General features: G+C 52.4%; 1 protein-coding gene across 2 annotated transcripts in view; it reads right to left on the bottom strand.

Moving 5' to 3' along the window:
- The window catches only part of LOC125948176 (tachykinin-like peptides receptor 99D), an 18,053-nt gene extending 4,111 nt beyond the window's left edge, over positions 1-13,942 (bottom strand). For both annotated transcript variants that reach the window (XM_049673993.1, XM_049673994.1), the window contains exons 1-4: positions 12,157-13,942; positions 7,947-8,321; positions 5,218-5,378; positions 4,961-5,135 (exon numbers count right to left, since the gene is read on the bottom strand). In XM_049673993.1, coding sequence (XP_049529950.1) covers positions 4,961-5,135; positions 5,218-5,378; positions 7,947-8,257 — 647 coding nt within the window. In that variant the 5' untranslated portion in view covers positions 8,258-8,321; positions 12,157-13,942. The remainder of the gene's footprint in view (positions 1-4,960; positions 5,136-5,217; positions 5,379-7,946; positions 8,322-12,156) is intronic.
- Between the last annotated feature and the right edge of the window lie 4,753 nt (positions 13,943-18,695).

Raw genomic sequence — 18,695 nt, 5'->3', positions numbered from 1 at the left:
TGAGCGCCATGAGCGCAGCGAGCTGAGCAAACACTTTTGAATAATTTATTGCTTCAACATAGTTTTTATCCGAAGGCGACGACCACGACGACGACGACGGAAAGCATGAATGGGACCTATGGGCACCGTTTTGTGAGCCAGCTGGCCAGCTGGCTGGCTGGCTGGCTGGCTAGCGGACTGGCTGGCCTGATGTGCGCCTTCTGAATATGCCTAATGCAACCGACCGTGACCGGCTGTTCCGTTTTGGATGTCCGCTTCGGTTTGGCACGTCGAGGATGACGCTAGGGCCTCCCGTTGGTCCTCTGTCTGTCCGTCCGACCGTTCGCCCGTCCAGTACGACGTTATAATTTATTTCCAGCGACCATGTTAGCAACCGTTTAATTCCGTTACGCCATTGATTGCAATCTGACGTGCGATAACGGAGCGCATTAGTGAGGCTGACAGCAGGACGGTGGTACGTTTCGATGTTTTTTTTTTTTTTTTTTTTTGAGAGGAAGATTTTAGCAGCCTCATCAACTTCTCTAGCATGATGGGGGAGCTCAAGAGGTCCTTCCCCCCAGTGGCGTACCGAGCTTGTGGCTGTGGCTTTGGTTGCACATTTAGGATTCAGTGTTTTCGCAGAGAGAAGGATCACGAAAGACGCATTGATTGGGGAGGATCGGATTTTTTTGGAAAATTGGATTACAGTTTTTGCAAATTAGGAGAAGACAATGGAATGTTTTTGATGTTCTGTGGGTTTTTGTCAGACAAAAGCGGAATGCAATAAAGGATTCTGGGACTCTGCGTAAGTTTAATTTATCGTTTGTTAGTCACTGAATGTGTTAAGTGGTATCACTAACTGCAGTTGCTGCAGCAAAGACAAAAAATACATAAAGAGTAGACAAGAGCTGTTCACAAAATTGTTTAGAAACAGGCGTAAATAGTAAAGGATTTGCTCACTTCACTGTGTATAGTAAGATTGCAGATAGCAGCATAAGTAGGATGTGAATTATTAGTGTTTAAGGTTTATATTAGATTTTCATTTTACCTAAATTTAACTTGATTCATAGTTATCGTAAAAGATAAATAAAATCGTTGGTTCAGTTCCTTTCCCTAGGATGCCAAAATACCATTAAAACTAGTTCTAGTTGTGGTTTTTTTGTATTCCACTGTCACAGTTACTTAAATCTACCAATCCAAACATTTTGATGAAAAATAAATCGATCAAAGCTTGTGAAATCAAAACTGATGGCTTGGTTATTGAAAGATTTTTTTCCCCATTTGAAAACAGATTTTTGGATTGAAACTGGATTTTTACACCTATTTTTATCGGGACGTATGTTTATAGAATAAAAATAGTCATTCACCGGCTCATAAAAAGTGAAACAGACTCTTCCTGCTATATTTCAAGGAACAAGCACCAAGTTACAATGTTTCAAAAGCACTCAGGATAGTCTAGCTGAATGGAAATCAATATCAATATCCCACTCAGGCAGCCTTCCATCAATGAATCAATTTCAACGTGTACCATTCTGTACAACCAAAAATAGAGACCCCCACCTCGCGTCATTGCTCCCAAACGATGGTGAAACATCCTTACGCAGCATCCGAAACGAGCACCGTGTCACAACAATCGCTTCCAACTCAGCACAGAATTCTTCATCTAAAATGCAAACGCCAGCAGCAGTAGCAGCAGCAGCAGCAGCAGCAACAGACACACCACATTTGGCAGCATCGCAACATGTTCAGTGCTCGTGCTATGTTCGACCGATACATACGATGATGTTTGCCGGTTCATCCATTCGGAAGTACTTAAAACGGGATAAAGCTAGGCGACTGTTCTGGCACCGTTCGCAAATAAATGGGAGTAAATCAAACAACAATTAAAATCGCACACGCAACGTCCAAACCAGTCCCTCGAATGAAGTTCCCGTTCGATGGTTGTTACCAGAAAGCGCAAAAGCCGAAAAAGCGAATTTTCACAACAAAACCATTTCGGAAAATAAATCTGTGCAAAATGTGTTAGAATGTGAAGCCAATGCACAAAAAAAAACATCCAATGCAAACGGCGCGGCTTTGCTCAACACCCATTTAGGCCGACAAAAAATCGACAAAAAACCGATCGCACCAAACATAAAAGCGTTCGATAGATGATAGCCGCACCGCACCAAATGGATGGTTGGTTAGTTTCAACACGGGACTTTATACAAAAAAAAAATACAGCAAAACATTCAAACCAAAAGTTACGTGTTTTATCTAGTGAAGTCCTCCACAGCTGCTACTGGCGATGGTGGTGCGGCGTTTGGCGAGGCGATAAATTGGATAGAAATTAAGTGAACCACCACAAACGGCAAGCGATCGAAGGTGGGAGTGGGGATGGAGGGTGGTTTGTGGTCACACGTTGCATACCACCAGAGCGTAATCGATCGATCGATTGTTGATTACAATCTTCTGCATACCAAGACAGCACAAAACACAAACGTACGAAACAGGGGGTAAAATGTCAACGCAAAACCGCAAATGACATAAGTTCACTCGTGCTATTTATAATTAACAATTAGCAAACCCACAACGCTTAGTACGCCGGTACAACATTGTTCGTTCGTTGCCATTATTGCATCTCGAAATCGCTGCAAGCTATTGGAAACGTCTCGAGATGTTGCGGTTCTCAGTTGCTAGCAGCGCACTACATTAGCATACCATCCGCAAACGGCAAAGCACTTAATTTTATCCCGCATAATTGACAATCGCGAGAGCGAGAGCGTTCCTCGCCGAACGCTGCACATCCGATCCCGGACAGGTTGTCTCGGCCGGCTTCAGGCAGTAGTTTGAGGTGCTTCGTGCTGCGAGGATATGGTTTCATCTTAAAAGTTTCCACATAATTGAAGCACCCAAAGTGCAACAGTGAAGTTTTTTGTTTGTTGCATTGTGCCGTAGCCTCTATAGTATTTTATGCACCGGCACCATAAGCGAGTCATTTGTTAGAGTTCACTTTGTAAATGAAAAATAAACTATAAAGCTTCGTACCCTGCCCCAGCATTATGCTGATGTTTGTGGCGTGTGACTACTATGGCCTATTAATAATAGAACCAAGCATTGCTTGCACACACCATTTACACAAACAGGCTGTAGCTTTGTTGAGCAAACTGAGTTTGTTCGTTCGTTCGTTCGTTCGTTCGTTGTGAATTGTATGATCTGGCTCGATGTTATTAAAACAATCGGCTAAACAAACGCACCCCTCGGCCCCAGGGAGAGGAATGGTTTCTAGGGCGTTACACAGATGCCGGTCCATGATCGAGGAGGGGCCCCGAAACCCGATTCCGGTTCGTTCTCGCTTTCACAAACAAGTGCATTAAACAATTTTCTCTTAATTTAATTTCAAACACCCCAAACACCGGGGAGCAAGCGGCACCTCTCCACTCCCAAACCAACCAACCAACACAGTGCCAAGCCAAGCCATCTCGCCAACCACCATTACCAGATGGTACAGAACGAAACGGCAAAATGGCAAACAGAGAGATCATGGCGAGGGGAAAAGCCCGAAAAGTGGCACAAAAAGGGACAAAAAGGAAAATAGGGAAAACACTCCCCAAGATGAGCATTAAACGCTGCCAGGACAGGCCGGGAAACGACGAGAGGGTGGGAGGGGATGCCGAGTCGATAAATGTTGAATTAAAACAACAGGTTTGACTTCCGCAACAGTGCCGCATTATTTATAGCACCGTAACTAAATGGTGGAAAACATGCTCGTTAGATCCTGGTTGCAGGGGTGGGGGGGAGGATGCGATGGGATGGAGTGGTCTGGTGCCGCCACTGTAGACAAAACCCGAAAACAAACGGCCACGACCGCCTTCATCCTCTTGTTCGTGGCGCCCCCCCCCCCCCAGCACCCAGGATTGGGATGAAATATGCGAGACAATAGATCGCGTGCCAGCCAACCAGTCAGCCATGCCCGGCGTGGCCCAGCCCGGTACACTCTTACCAGCCTCGGCCAGAACCGGAATAAGTGCTAAGCACATCCCGGGCAATCACGAAAAGCTCAAATTTGCAGATTGCCTTCGGCACTTCGGCACTCACACGCGCGCACACCCTGTCCTTCCCATCCTGTGGATGGAAGTTGGAAGCAATAAACATTGGCAACATCTAGAGGTGGTCTGGCAGAAGCACAATCCACACCAAGGGACTGACGATGGCTTCATATCGGCTTGTGGTGCGTCGTTGAAGTCGTCGTTCGCTTTCTGTTCTGTCCTCTCTTGGGCGTCCGGGGCACCGGGGTGATCTGCGTCTGTAAAATCGTTTTTAAAGCTTGCCTTAAAGCACTTACGGGTCCGACTGTCCGGGGTTTTTGCGAAGATATCCTGCCAAGCGGGGCCACCATTATGGATTCTCCATTTCTGGCGACTCGACCACCCCTCCGTTTCCGGAAATGGCGGTAAGAGGACGAGCTCATGGAGTCGATGTCGTTGGGGAGTACATTTTTCAGACGCAGGATAAACACGATCATCAACCACGGCCACGTCCGTGGACATTTGTCTGGTCGTTTTGCTGGCAAGCGGCCAGAGCGATGCCTCCAACGCGTCGAAGCGCATGGCCTCCCCCTGGGCGGGCGGAATGTCCCGGCAGTGCGTAATGAAGAGAAAATAGTGCAACCAGGCATGGATGGCATGGTTGCTGGTCCGCACAGCTAACGAACGGCCACGCAGAAAACCCGACAGACCGGCGATGATGATGGAATTGGTTTTTGGATTTTCCACTTTTACGCTTTTCCGCCTTTCCGCTTTTGCGATTATTTCGCTTGGATTTTTTCGCCGCTTCCTCTCTCGCCTCTCGTGTGCCTCGTTTCATAAAACATTTTAATGAAATCCCGTGCGAAAATGCTGCCAACGCAACAGCAACAGCTGAAACAATGCAAACTCGCGCAGCATCCAGACTTCGACGTCGAGGACGATGACAACGAGGACGACGAGGACGAGGGACTCACCTGTCTATCGCGATGGCCATTAGCGTGAACACGGACGCGCAGATACTGAGGATGGCGACGAACTGCGAGATCTTGCAGTAGAGCGTACCGAATGGCCAGTCCAGGTACAGCATGTACGTATAGTTGAAGGTGACGTTCAGCGTGGACACCATTGCGTCAGCGATCGATAAGTTAACTGGAAAAAAGGGGGAAAAACAACCGGAAGTGTATATTTAGTGTCATGACCATGCATGTGTGTGTGTGTGCCTGTTACATACCGAGGAAGTAGTTGGTGACTGTGCGCATCCGTTTGTGCGATAGGACGATCCACACGACGATCAGATTACCGACGGTCGCGGTGATGACGATGCCCGCGAACAGCACGTTCCATACGATGAGCCGCCACAGTGGCAGAATCGAGAAGAAGTCCATCGTTCCACTGGTGCCGGAAGTGGGGAGGGGGAAAAAGGTGGAGGAATACAATACGGATTGGCAACTGTTTATCCGACGACATGCGACAGAATGTAATAAAGTCCCGGGCAGCGTGGCAGCGTGGCACAAGTCTCAGTAACCAGTAACTACCGGCAACAACAACGACAACGACGACGGCCGCCATTTTTCGCCGCCAATTAATTACGCTACATTTGTTTCTGCTCTGCTGTGCTGCTGTGTATGGTTGGTGCGTTTGGTCTGGTGTCCATTTTTGCTTCAATTTCCGGTACGGTGTCCGCGCCATGGCCATGGTCAGCGATTAATTGAATAAATTCCCATTTTTTCTCCCTCCCCTCGAGCCACATGCCCGAACGCGCAATCGGATGCTCTCCCAGAGGTTGCGCCCAGAGTGCTACCCTTTGCGGGGCACAACGTTCAAGCGGAGTGCTGATCCAGTGCTACCTCGCTGGTGGAGCGGAACTCGCCCGAAATGACGGCTGGAACACAAACTCGTGTGCCCAATTGCCCAATTACTTCCAACCACTTGCACCCGGAAGCACGCTCTACTTTCAGCGTAATTGCATCGTGCATGTTGCTGAGCTTGCACCGTCCATCAGCGCGTTGCAACTGGAATACAAAAGAGGGGCGACCCACCAGCCAGCCAGCCAGTCAGCCCACATCGTCCAGGGAGGGTTGTTCGCTAGAGGATAATCGCAATTGAAATAATAGTTTACTGTAATACACTGGCACTGGTGCCCCGTATTCTCGGAGTGCTGGTGGTGCACTCGGATGTGAAACATATTGGAAGAAGCACATACACGCTACGCTGCCCGCTGTTGTTTGTGTGCACGCTGGAACACACACATACACACAGGCACACACAGACGGGTGCCCTTTTGGAGCTCTCTGGCTCTGGCCGAGACCGGGTGTTTCATAATAATCGTCCAAAGCACTCCGTTCGAAGCGTATCCAGTGTACTCCAGGAGTTTCCGGGTCAGACCGGGCCGGCACCTCGCCATCTACGTGTGTGTGTGTCTGTGGCCGCCATATTTCGGAATTTTCATTTGCAGACGATGCAATGCGCCGACATTGACCACTCCGCCCAGTAGGTCCGCCCAGTGCGCCCCGCGTTGTTTTGTTGTTCGGTTTCTCTCAGGACATTCCCGGTCGCAGCAGCACCGGCATCAGCAGCAGCAGCAGCAGCAGCATTCCCAGAATACCAACCCGCTCCCTGGTGCACTTTCTGATGTCTTTCTTCTCGAGCGATCCAGGAATGGGAGGGAGGGAGAGAGGGAACACGTTGCTTACACGACCTCCTTGGATGCGCTCTTCACCTTTTTCCGGCAAAGCATCTCGCAACTTGACGTGGAACAATGCAACACAACACACAGACACACAACACACACACAGCCGGAGAGCATTATACACACGAACAACGGCCTGCTGGGATGCTTACGACCAGAGCAGAGCAGAGCAGCGTCCTTTACAAGGGGGTTGCATCCCTTTCGGTCGCGATATACGCCTTTTGTTTACTTCCGCCTCCATTTTTCGGTATGCACTCCTCTTCTACATGTGCATATGCAGGCAACAATGCAACAAACGGCTTGGAAGTGTGGAAAGTAGTAGGGTTGCCGGTCAGGAGGGGCGTTGCCAGGTCGAGCACACCAAAGGCAAGGAGGGAAGAGAAGCGGTCGCCTTCTTTTGCATACCAAATTACACCAGCAGAGCGGCCTAAGGGAGACGCAATAAGGGAGCACCGGGAGCGTGGGTTGCTTGGGGGAAGCAACACAAGAAGGAGAAGGACCCACGTCGCCTTGAAGGACTTGAAGGAGGAGAATAGAAGAATGTTCCCGCGATGCGGAGACGCGGGTTCGGGCGGAAGGAAGAGTCAAAGTGAATGCCTTACGTGAAGCTATTCGAGGACCCGGTGCACCGTTCGAATCTGCCTTCCCGTGGGGAGAGGGAGGGATCCCGGGGTTTTAGATTCTTAAATCCTTCGCTTCGTGTGTGTGAGCGCGTACGTGTGTCACGGATCGTACGTGTGCTTCTCAGCTCGACCCTGCGCTGCAGCGTTCCAGATTGATAAAATGTGTAAAGTTACGCGGCGGTTTTTCCGCTTTCGTTACATTTTTCCAACCGAAAACAGCAACAACAAAAAAACAGACAGAAAAGAGCGAAGCGAAAGAAGGACCTCGACTCCAACGTTCACTCTGCTGCGCTTAACCTCACTTCAGTGCACAGGAGAGTCTGTGCCTGACACACACATGCATACACACACGCTCCAAACAACAAAGGGCTCACTGGGTCGCTCGCTAATCAAATATGCCTGGCACCAGATAGACCTCAAACGGTGGTTGCAAGGCTTGGGTCAGATCCGTGCACCGGAAGTAGCGCCGAGAGGGCACGGAGTAAGGAGGTGGTGGGCTCTCAAATTTCCGTTAAACACTTTGGACCGCACAGCAACTGTCAGCGCCACGAACTCTCAAAGGCGAGCGCATGGCCTACTGCTAACAGGATAGTGTGTTGGTATCTCTATGGCCTTGTTGCTACGAGCTGGTGTAGAACCAATACTTACCCTGGGTCGGCTGTTCCATTCGGCAGGGTGGCGGCAGGTTGCTGTTGATCGAAATCGGCTGGTGGTGGGGGAGGACCAGCCGGTAGGGTGGAGAAGGCCACGTTCAGAAGACCTTCGCGCCAATCGAGCGGCAGGAAGGATGAGGACGCACCCGGTTCGCTGGTCGTGGTCGTACTCCAGCCGTAGCCGGCACTCGGACCACGGACGGTCATCGACGAACTGTTGTGGATTGCCGCGCAACAGCCGCCGACAGTTGCCGACAGTCCCGGTGATCCCGGTACGATCGCGGTGCTCCTCGTTCGTTCTTCCATCCTTCCGCTGCTGCTGCTGCTCCTGCTCCTGCTGCTGCTGTTCTACTGTTACCGGATCGTCTTTCTACGGAAATGTCAACACAAACAATAGGAATTGAGAAAAAGAAGAAAAACCGAAAGGAATTCGATAAAAAACATCCGCCACCAGTTGAGCGACATTGACTTTGAGAAGGGATTCCGGTACAACTGCAGTGATGGCGTGCTTTGAGTGAGGTCAATGACAAAGGTTTAACCCTCGGCACACGAGTTAAACTATCAATGATTATGTTGTCCGGTACCGGCTGCTAAAAGCGAGCAGGCCTCCCAACTGCCGGAACGGAACAACAGGCAACCCTAACCTCAAACCTGATCAACAACACCTTCCATGGCGGAGGTTCCGGGGCGGTTTCCGACGAAGTTTCGGCTCGCCGAAGTGCTTGTAAAACAGAAACTGCTGTTCGGTGTCGTCGGTCGGTTTTGAGGGTCACCGGACACCCCGTTTGCTGTTTAACGTTATTGCCTTGCGTTAGGCTCGTTAGGTGGGTTGGTTTGGGATTATCATCTTGGATCTAGACTGCTGCTAATCGCCCGTCCCCCGCCCAAAGTTCCAAAACGGCCACTTCTGCCAGATGGTACGCCGGACATGCTGGGTCCCAACGGGTAGAGGTCATAAACTTGGGGACCACCAGCAACAGCATCACCAACACCATCACCGGTTAATGACTGCAGCAATAAAAGCTAAACGGTGACGACATTGACGACGTTGACGTTCAGTACCCAAAGGAGGACAACAATCATCTCCAGCTTCCAGCCGGCAATAAACTTGTGGTGTCACTTCACAATTGTCAATGTCCGCCAGCCCCTCCGCCAGTGGGAATTGAAGAGCAGGTACCCCCTCTTGCCCGCTAGACATATTGATGAATCACAGGACCACAGAACAGCAGTGACAGTGACAGTGACGAGGCGAGACGAGACGCTCGAGAGAACTCACAATCATCGAAACGAGCTGCACGAGGGTAAAAGTGTTGTAAAAAGTGAAGGGAAAAGGAAACCACTCCTCGATTTCTGCGGAGGAGCGGGGACCGGCCTCTAACTTAATTCATTACATTTCGTCCATTTTGCTTCCTCCTTCCCTTCCCTTCCCTCAGCCAGGGAGGGGGCCACACTCCAATCGCTCGACATTGATGGACAATTTGTAAATGTGTCCCACCGACCACGACCACGACTTCGACGCAACGGTGCCATTGGGCGGCCACTGGAGAGCGAGAGCGAGAGAGAGAGAGAGAGAGAGAGAGAGAGAGAGACGCATAGAGAGAGAGCAAACCGCATCGAATTCAATTCCCGAGGCCGCTAAACCGCCTTCTGCGCCGCGCCACGCCGCAACACCACAACAGCTACCCGCCCTCCCACACCGGGTGGCCAATTTCCTTCCGAGGTCCACCTTCCCCTCCACCCCCTTAACCTTCCCCCCCCCCTCACACCCTATCGGTTCGACAGGTCATATGTAACACAATTTGTTATTTGTTTGGCAGCCATTTTCGATTTCGCTTCAATCAACTGGAACGCCCCGGCCGGCCGGCGGGTGGAGGCCGGAGGAGAAACTAAACAGAACCTTCCCCCCCCCCCCTCCACAACACACTCCGCCAGTTACCGTGCAACCGGAGGCCGGGTTTGGTTTGGTCGGGTATAGGTCCGGAAGGAAGTGGGGCTGGTTGCTGCTGGTGCTGTTGGTGCTTCTGGCTCGCCGCTTCTCTGTTCTTTCGCCACCCGGTGGCCGAACCCCCAACACCGTGCTGGCTCATAAACCAGGTCAGCGGGAAAAAATTGGCCAAACGCCGCCGCCACCACCGACGCTGCCGCCAGGAGGAAGGAGGTTTGCAAAGTGTGGCCCGAGGAATTGTTGCTCCCTGGCTATGATGATGGTGGTGGTGTTGAGTTGGGAAAAACTTTTTCGCCTCCCACTGTTGGTTAGCAATTCAATATCCTGTCCAAACCGGACGGAGTAGGGGATGGCAAGTGCGGGGCAGTGAACCAGTGCCAAGCGATCGTCGTCGTTGTCGTCGTCGTCGCCACACGCCGCCGCCGCCTCGGATCCTCGGGTATCAAAAGTCGGAGGCGCCTTGATGATGGTTTGTCGCCGTCGCCGCCGCCTACGATGACGTTTGGCGATGGATGACATATATACACGGACACACACACTCACGGAGCAGGCCATGCCGTGCCGTGCCAGGAAGATGGACGCCGGAAGATGTTCCGGGTTGTTGCGAAAAAGCGTTTTTCAATCTTGGCACCGCCTCTCGCCGGGCCACCGCTCCCTGTTCTGTGCCAGGGTTCCAGGAGGAGTAAGAGGAGAAAGAGGAGGATGAGAAGGTCACACGCGTGCTCGACTCGTGGACGTGTCGTCCTGTCATGAGACGGGTGTGTGTGTGAGGAGTGAGCGCGAGCACCGTCGGGATGGCTGTCATTTGGATGAAAATTTATGCGATCTAATGGAATAGCAATGGGGTGGAAATCAGGCGATGGGAGGTGGGGGAGGGGGGGTTGGGGTTGCGTCCCTCTTTCCGGGAGAAAGGTTTGTGGATCTCTTGAACTCATCCCCCCTCACCCCTCCCCCCAGTGAGGAAGGGGTGGACGACATCGGAAGCGGGGACATTGCTGTGCGGCGGTGGCGGTGGCGGTGGCGAAGACAAATCGCCCTGACGTCACCGCCGTCTACTGCCGTATGCCGTGCCATGCCCTGCCACGCGCGCAAACAAAGGCAAAGCTCATCCTCGTGGTCACTCCCTACACCACCTCCTTTCTACGCGCTCCACCCACCATCGTGGTCATCATAAGCCCACCGAAGGGATCGAGAGAGAGATATATATTGAGAGACAAAGAGAGAGAGAGGGCACGGGCTCAATGACGATGATTGATTGGCACCGATGTGGCCCGGGAGGCTCCCAAACCGGAATCCACGGTGGCCACACGTTTATCGCGCTAGGAGCTCGGCGTGACGGTCGCGCACCGACCTTTACCTCCCCCTTTTCCTAGCAACTGTCCCCCTCCCTCAGGGGGGGGGGAGTGTAATACCACATCTTAACTCCCACCGAATGGCAAACGGATCAGTTGGTTCAAACGCGGGAAAATGGGAAAATCTAATTTTCGCCACAAACGCCGAGATCGCGATGAGATGAGCGAACGATGATCATCAGCGGGATGCGTAGTGGGGGTTGTTTGCTCCGGGGGTGTGAGGATCGGCGGGGAGCTTCCAATTAGTGGTTTGCGCGTGCATGGGGGGGGGGAGGCCGGGACCGGGACCGGGCTCGCTTTCCACCACAAGCGAGCTTAACGATGTTCGAGCGCTCAATTCAATATTCAACTTTTGCTTCCATAAACAATGCGAGGCTCGATACCCGGGCCCCGGAGCCACGTTCCGCAACCGTGAACGGTGGTAGGCGGGAGGGGGAGGGGGTGGTGAAAAGTGTAAAGAAAAATGGCCGCATGGCCGGAAGGGTGCAAAAGTGAGATAAAGGAAGAGCGAGCCTTAATATTGTTTGCGCCAACTTGTTTGGAATCGAATCGAATCGAATCCAAAGGGCTGCGGGCGGCCTGGACGAGAGTCCGGCTCGATGACTATCAACTGCAGCCACCGGTAGTCCATCGCCTGCAGTGAAACTTTGGGCGAAAAACACTCCCCCGCGAGCTAATGCATCTCTCCGGTCCGTGCAATCGAACAATCTCATCTCCATTTATCTCGACTCAAAGCTGACAGTCAAAGCAAGCCTCGCAAGGACTCGCACTAACACGCACACATTGGAATGCATACATGTTGGTGTTGGCAGGAACACCACAGAGAGATGCAGTCCGAGTGCCATCTGGCGTGTGACACTTTAGATACCTGCTGCTGCTGCTGCTGCTGCTGTCTACTGTCTACTTACTAGTCGCCGGTCGCTTCTGCTTCCTTTTGCGGTCTGCGCGAGGATTGCGTTTCTGATTTGATGCTCGATTAAGGTCACCACACATGGGCACACACACACACACACACACTCACACGTATAGATGCACTCAGTGTACCTTTGCACGTCGTTTGAATGCCAACCGTTACCGTTAGTGAATGGAAAGATCACGAACAGGAATTCCCATTTACATCTGACCGTTGTAATGGCTGTCACTTGACTGTGGGGTCTGTGGACACCACCGTTACACCTTACACGGTACACTAGCTTTCCCTCTCCACGTTCGTGCTCCGTTTTCCGTTCCTCGTTCCGGTAGCGGCTGCTGCAACGTTTTCACCACACCAAGAGCTCGTCTCGTCTGCAGATGGAGGCGGCAGGTGCCTCACTAATGCTACTTAGTATCGCATGATGAATGCGGCATTGTAATGCGCCCTCCCCAAACCCACACAAGCACACACATGTTGCGCCCAGTCGACGTCGACGTCGAGCCCGGATGCTTGGAATTCCCTCACACGTGTCTCTCTCCTTCTCTCTCTGTCTTACTGACGACGACGACGACAACGACAACGGTGATGACTTGGGTGTAATCAAAGCTCAGATTGCGCTGACGGCGTACGGCGTATGGCCTCCGTCGGCAAATTGAAATGACAAAAGAAGCTAATATCCTTTCACACCACCACCAGCACCGACACCTTAACGCATTAGGGAATGCAACGAAACGGGAAAAACGGAATGCCCTGGTGCTCCCGGATGCTTTATGATGACACCGGCTCCTACTCCTCCTCCTTCTTCTCATCAAGAAGCATCCTCATCGCAACGAGTGGCCACCATCGTCGTCACCATCAGCATCAAGCGACGGCGAGTTGGTGTCGCCATCATCGCCACGTCGCGCGACTCTACTGGAGCGCACACCACCACCACCACCGGATCAGAGCGCTTTGCTGGCCGAGGACAAAAACACCAGGCCACACGCAGCCGGCCAGGCCAACATTAATAGCCTACTCTGGCAGACGGGCTAGCGATGATGCTGGTCCCCGGATGCTAAACTGTCCTCTAACACCACCACCACCACCACCGGGACCTCGCTGACATACACTTGACACAATCGCTTGACACTACCACCCACCCCTCCACCCCCGGGGACACCGGTGGGTTCTTTAACCATTCCAGTTTTCTTCGGTCAGGGGATTTCTTTCTTTCGTTCGTCCTTCAAACGGTTTCCCAGGAACTGCTGTGCCGGATGGATCAGTGTCATCAGAATGGTGATGATGCCTGCGTTCTTCACCGCTTCTGCGGGCTCTTCTCCTTCCCGAAGGGTAACGGACGTGGAAATCGTTCGTCGCTTTTTTTTCCGCCGCTGTTGTTGTTGCTGTTTGTCTGTCTATCTGCCCGCGCCTATCCGGTTTGGTGTGATCGCCGTCGCCGTGAAGCGCATAAATCCCTCTTTTCTTCCTGTTCCCCTTGTTGGGGTCGTCTCTTTACTTTCTCACCATTGAAACCACCAGCACTTGCAACGTGTTTGTCTGTCACCCAACTGTTCGTCGCTCTGTTTCACGCTTTCTTACTTTTACCACTCGCCAGTTTCCAGCCTGCACGTCCGCGCCTGCTGCTGCTGCTGCTGCTGACATCCGCGGATGGCGGATTGTCCGGATGTCCCTTTTTTTGATGCTGTTGTTGTTTTGTTTTTTTTTGTTTCGCGAACCAAATTGCCTCCCGGGCACGCCGATTGTACGCAACGGGTTTTTTTTCTAGCCCGGATCTGGATGATCCCTTTCCTACGCCTGCTACACCCGCAAGGAAGCAACGAAGAAAAAGGGATCTCGATGACGACGACGACGACGAGCGTTACGACTTCGGTCAGCGCGAGACTCCGGCGGCGGATCCAGGCAGAGAGATGGCCGCACAACGTGCCCACTCGACGGCAGGAAGCACACTGGGGCTACTACTGCCACTAACTGCTACTGCCAGTGAGCTCGGCAATCCGCGCACCGCCCGGCAATCGGACCGGCGAACGAAGCGAACTGCTGGATCACAAGGCCTGCTCTGCTCTGCTCTGCTCCGGTGGCCTTTGTTTCGTCGAGTATTTTTTTCTTCTGTTGCCTGCTGTTACTGTGTGTTGTAGTGCCTTTGGAAGTCTTCGTTCATTTCGTTTCAACCGGTTTGCCTAGCGCTCTTCCTTTAGGCAAGATGATTTGTAAACAACGCTGGACCATCTCCCCGTCCCCGGGAGTCTCCGGAGACTATTCCGCTGCAATCTTGGTGCTTGGTTGGTGGTGAGATTTGCCGACCGTTTAGCCGGCTGGACAAACACAGTGGAAAGGGGGTTTCGGGGGAGGGGGGGGGGCAGGCAGTGTATGTTGTGTGTGCGAACCTCGACGTGACCGATGGTAATTAATGACACACACATGCACAGGACCTAGACAGAGCTCCGGTGTGCCGGTTGACTGTAGGTCTTGAGCTTGCACCACTTCTTGTGCCGTTGCTGTTGCTGTTGCTGCTGCCTGTGTTGTTGGTTGTTCGGCGATCGTGGCGCCCGGGGGGTGGTCTCTGTAAACACTTACTCATCACATTTATCAATTACGCGCGCGTAACGCCACCAAAAACCAGAGGCCCAGAGGATGGCGGCGCGGGACCGCTCACGGTTCTTCGGTCGTCACTCAAAACCCGAACCAGCGTTCGCTTCGTGTGGCGAGTGCTGGGTGGTAGTATACTCGGGGGGTTGCTGCTCGGTAGTAGTAGCCACCTGACGCGTGAGTGACGACGACGAAACGGCAATCCTGAGTGTGGGATTCCCAGCAAACCGGCATCCTCGGATCCTCGCACGCCGTCGAGTGGAATGTCTTGCGATTCTTTATTGTGTCTAACAATCCGCTTTTGCTCTTGCATTTTCGCTAGAACGTGGGAACAAGAGGTGGAGGAGGAGCAAGATGGGACAGAGAGAGAGAGCATAAAGGAAGAGGGGACAAAGCATTGTTACCGCGAGATTTTCCAAGCAACGACGACGACCGAAAAAAGGTCTAGGACGCCGCAAGCACCGCCAGAGGCCGTGTCGTGTATCGCTTGCAAGGCGATGTTCACGTGGCACGTTACGGAGGCTGTCCTGGAGAGAGAGAGAGATAGAGACAGCGCGAGAACGTGGGCGTGGGTGATAAGAAGGGAAAGCGAGAAAAAAGCGCGGAGAAAACCATCAGACTAAATGTTTCGCCGGTCGCGTATAAGTCGCGCGCTCCGCGGCACCGCGAATGCCCTAAATCCGGGCAAGCGTGTCTCATAGGCCGCTATCAAGAGGGCAGGCAAATGGAACGCCAAACTATCAGCATCATCATCATCATCGCCATCAACAACAACAGCAGCGGCAGCAGCAGCAGCATTTCGTCTGCGGCCCCGGTTTTCGAGGCCCCGGGGAACGGGGAACGGGGTAACGGCGGCGGCTCAATTGGTTTGAAAAATTATTAATGGACTTTGAAGCTGGCGGTAGCGAGCGAGCGAGCGAGCGAAGGAACGAACGGTCGCAGCATCAGGTTCGTGTCCAATTGGAAACGCGTAATGTGATCACTTACTCGTGGCGTGGTGTGGCGTGGCGCGGCCACAACTGGGCCACCCTCTTCAAGCCATTTTTTACTCGCGATGTTTTCTTATGTTTTTTTTTTTTTTGAGTTGGCCAAATACTGGAGCAGTAATGCTTGTATGATGGAGAGTGGTTTGAGAGGGGTTGGGAGGGGGGCATTTCCTCGGCGTGTACCGAGATGTTTATTTTCCTTTTCGCCACCACCACCACCACCTCTACCGAGGACGTGGAGTAGAAATGTCTTTCTCTTGCCGTTTCGTTTGGTTCCATTTTGGTTCTTTATTTTTGGATCGAACCCTGATTGGGAACTTGACGGTCTCTACTACTACTACTGCTACTACTATGTCTTGACATGTGTATGGACGAAAGGTAGAAAAGTGAGCGGTACAGACGGTACGGTTACCATAACGACTCTTTAAAGGCGCAATCGGTATGCTGAGATTAGAGGTGCCGTGGAAAACACGCACAAAAGGTCTAAACCACAGCCTACTGGCTACGTTTTCTGAACTCAAAAACGGGGCACTTCTAGGTCTGTGGCCGACGTTTATCGCTACTACTACCGGAGCGCCACAATGACTACCGGCAGGCCGGCTGGACTGGCTGGAGTGTAATGGATGAGCTTCCCTGCTGTTGGCGCTCCGGCGCTGTTGTGTGTCTCTCGCCGGTAACTTCCCGGAGAAACCGAGACCACCGAGACCACCAACCGACTCGGACTCACCGTGTGTGTGTGTGTGTGTGTGTGTGTGTCGAAATGTGTGTTTCGGGAGGTAATATTTGACCAAGCCTAACCCTTCTGCCTAAGCAAAAACCAAGGACGAAACGCTGGCTGGCTGGCTGCTCCGTTGGTCAGCGGCTTTGTTTGTTTGCCCAGTCGGCCAAATAGATTCGTTTCGCTTTATTTTTAGGTTCAAGCCGCACAGGTCCGCTCCGTGGAGCATCTCGTTTTCTCGGTACGAACGGTTCGGTGACTTTGGGGCATTTACCACGTGAGCTGCAGGAAGTGTCGAACTCCCGTGGAGCAGCTATGACCACAGCGATTATATCAATTTGTGGCGGATTGAAGCCGTTTCCACCTCTGCTGCTATCGGTCACAATAATAGGCAACGGCAGTACCTAGTGCTAATCTTCCCCCCCGGGGGGTGCTGCTCCGAGAGAGAGAGAGGGCTATCAACCGGTTATCAACCGGTTGCGTTGGTGTGCGTGCACGGTATCCTTTGCGAGATGCGATTGTCAGGCTGGCACATGACGGCTGGCACTCCCGCCGGTGCGTGGGTATTAGCGAGTAAATCCGTAAATCGCTTCCCAATAATGGCGATTGATCGATTTGGTCGATGGTCGGCACCACGTTTCGTCCGCATTTTCTCCGGCTTTCCGCGAAAAGCTAGCGAGGGCAACGATCTCGCCCATAATCGTGGGCACAAAATGGTGTGCACAATAGAAGCGGGAGCGTCGAACGGTCCGGTACAAAATGGGGCCGAGAAGAGAAAACAATTCCTGATAAGCGATCACAGTCAGTCGTAAACGAGCTCGTTCCGTAGTTTTCGTTCCGATTTTAACTGCCAAACTGCTGCCGCCCCGGACTGCCTGCACTGGCCAGCGTCGCGTACCGTATGCGCGTCGCCCCCCAGGCGATCCATCCTCCGGCCATTGCCGTCCGAGCCAACCGAGGAGCATCTTCGTTGGTAGCGGTAGCGGCGACCGCGTGGAAAGATTGTTTGATGAAGTTTAATGGATAGCAAAGAAAGAAATAAAACAACCGGAGGCCCCACGAGAGGTCTCCCCCCCCCCCCTCCGGGCGGGGAAAAGGCATGTTTGGGGGGGGGGGGGGTGGTGGCAAGTTCTTGCTCGGGGTGCTTTCCTCAACCCCCCTCATCCTCATCATCATCATCACGGTACGCACGCACGCAAACACCCGGCAACGGATTGGAATGTTTGTTTTGAGTTTTTTCTTCCATCTTGCTGCCGCTGCCGCCATTACCTAACCTTACATTTTAGCCGGCCTTGCGGTTCGGAACCGATTCCGATTCCCCCGGACACATATTGATCGACATTCAATCATCGTTTCGATTGATGCGTGTGATGATGGACGTACCGACCGGGCGTCCGGGGTGCGTAAATCGGCAAGATCTTCAATCGGCAGCCGTTCATTTGGTGCTTCCGATGTCGGGGGAGGGGAGCGAGATGTAAATTTGCTTAATCTTTAAAGCCGATCATCTTCCGCTCTCCTCTCCTCTTTCGGTAAACACTTCCTTTTTCACACCGGGAGCATAGCTGGCTCTTGGCCGGTTCTGAAGTAAAGAAAATGATTAAAACCTCAGACTTCCGGCCACCGTGGCGCGTCATGGAATTCGATAATTCGGCGATTTCAGCAAGCCTTCGGCCGACAGAGGAAGTAAATTCCAAGGCACATACCAAAAGGAATAAGATTTTCAAAGTAAAGCAATCAAAAGCGGGAATCTAGGCTGTCTCCTGCCCCGATGGTGATTGTTGGGTTAGGATGCGTCACGGTTCTACGCCCTTCCTGTACGAGATGCGCCGTCAAACCGTCCTTTTTCGGAGAATTTTCCGCCTTCGCGTGTCGGCCGAGACCTCTCACAATCGTCATGCGTCCGGTGGGACCGGACACACAGTGACAAGATGGCAATAAGTGTCCTTTTGCGTAGCTTTCAAACCCAATTCCCAAGCGGTGACCAAAAAGGGGGAGGTTGAGACGAGCGAGGGGGAAGCGGAGCATTAAATATTTATCAAACAGTTCAGAACAGAACATCGAACACGAACCAAGGGATGTGTTTTGGTGTTTGGCGACCACGCAATCAAGCAGGAATCCAAACCAACCGGCCTCGTTGTCGTCGTCGTCGTCGTCTTAGTCGTCGTCTAACACGTGGCGCATTTGTCTCTCCCGGGGCTTTGCTTCTAACGAACGAGGAACGTGGCGAAAACATCAAACGGACGC

This window comes from Anopheles darlingi, chromosome 2 (assembly GCF_943734745.1).
Source record: "Anopheles darlingi chromosome 2, idAnoDarlMG_H_01, whole genome shotgun sequence".
In the NCBI taxonomy this organism is placed as follows: domain Eukaryota; kingdom Metazoa; phylum Arthropoda; class Insecta; order Diptera; family Culicidae; genus Anopheles; species Anopheles darlingi.
The sequence above is the reverse complement of the archived record's forward strand: the minus strand, read 5'-3'. Positions and strand labels throughout refer to the sequence as shown.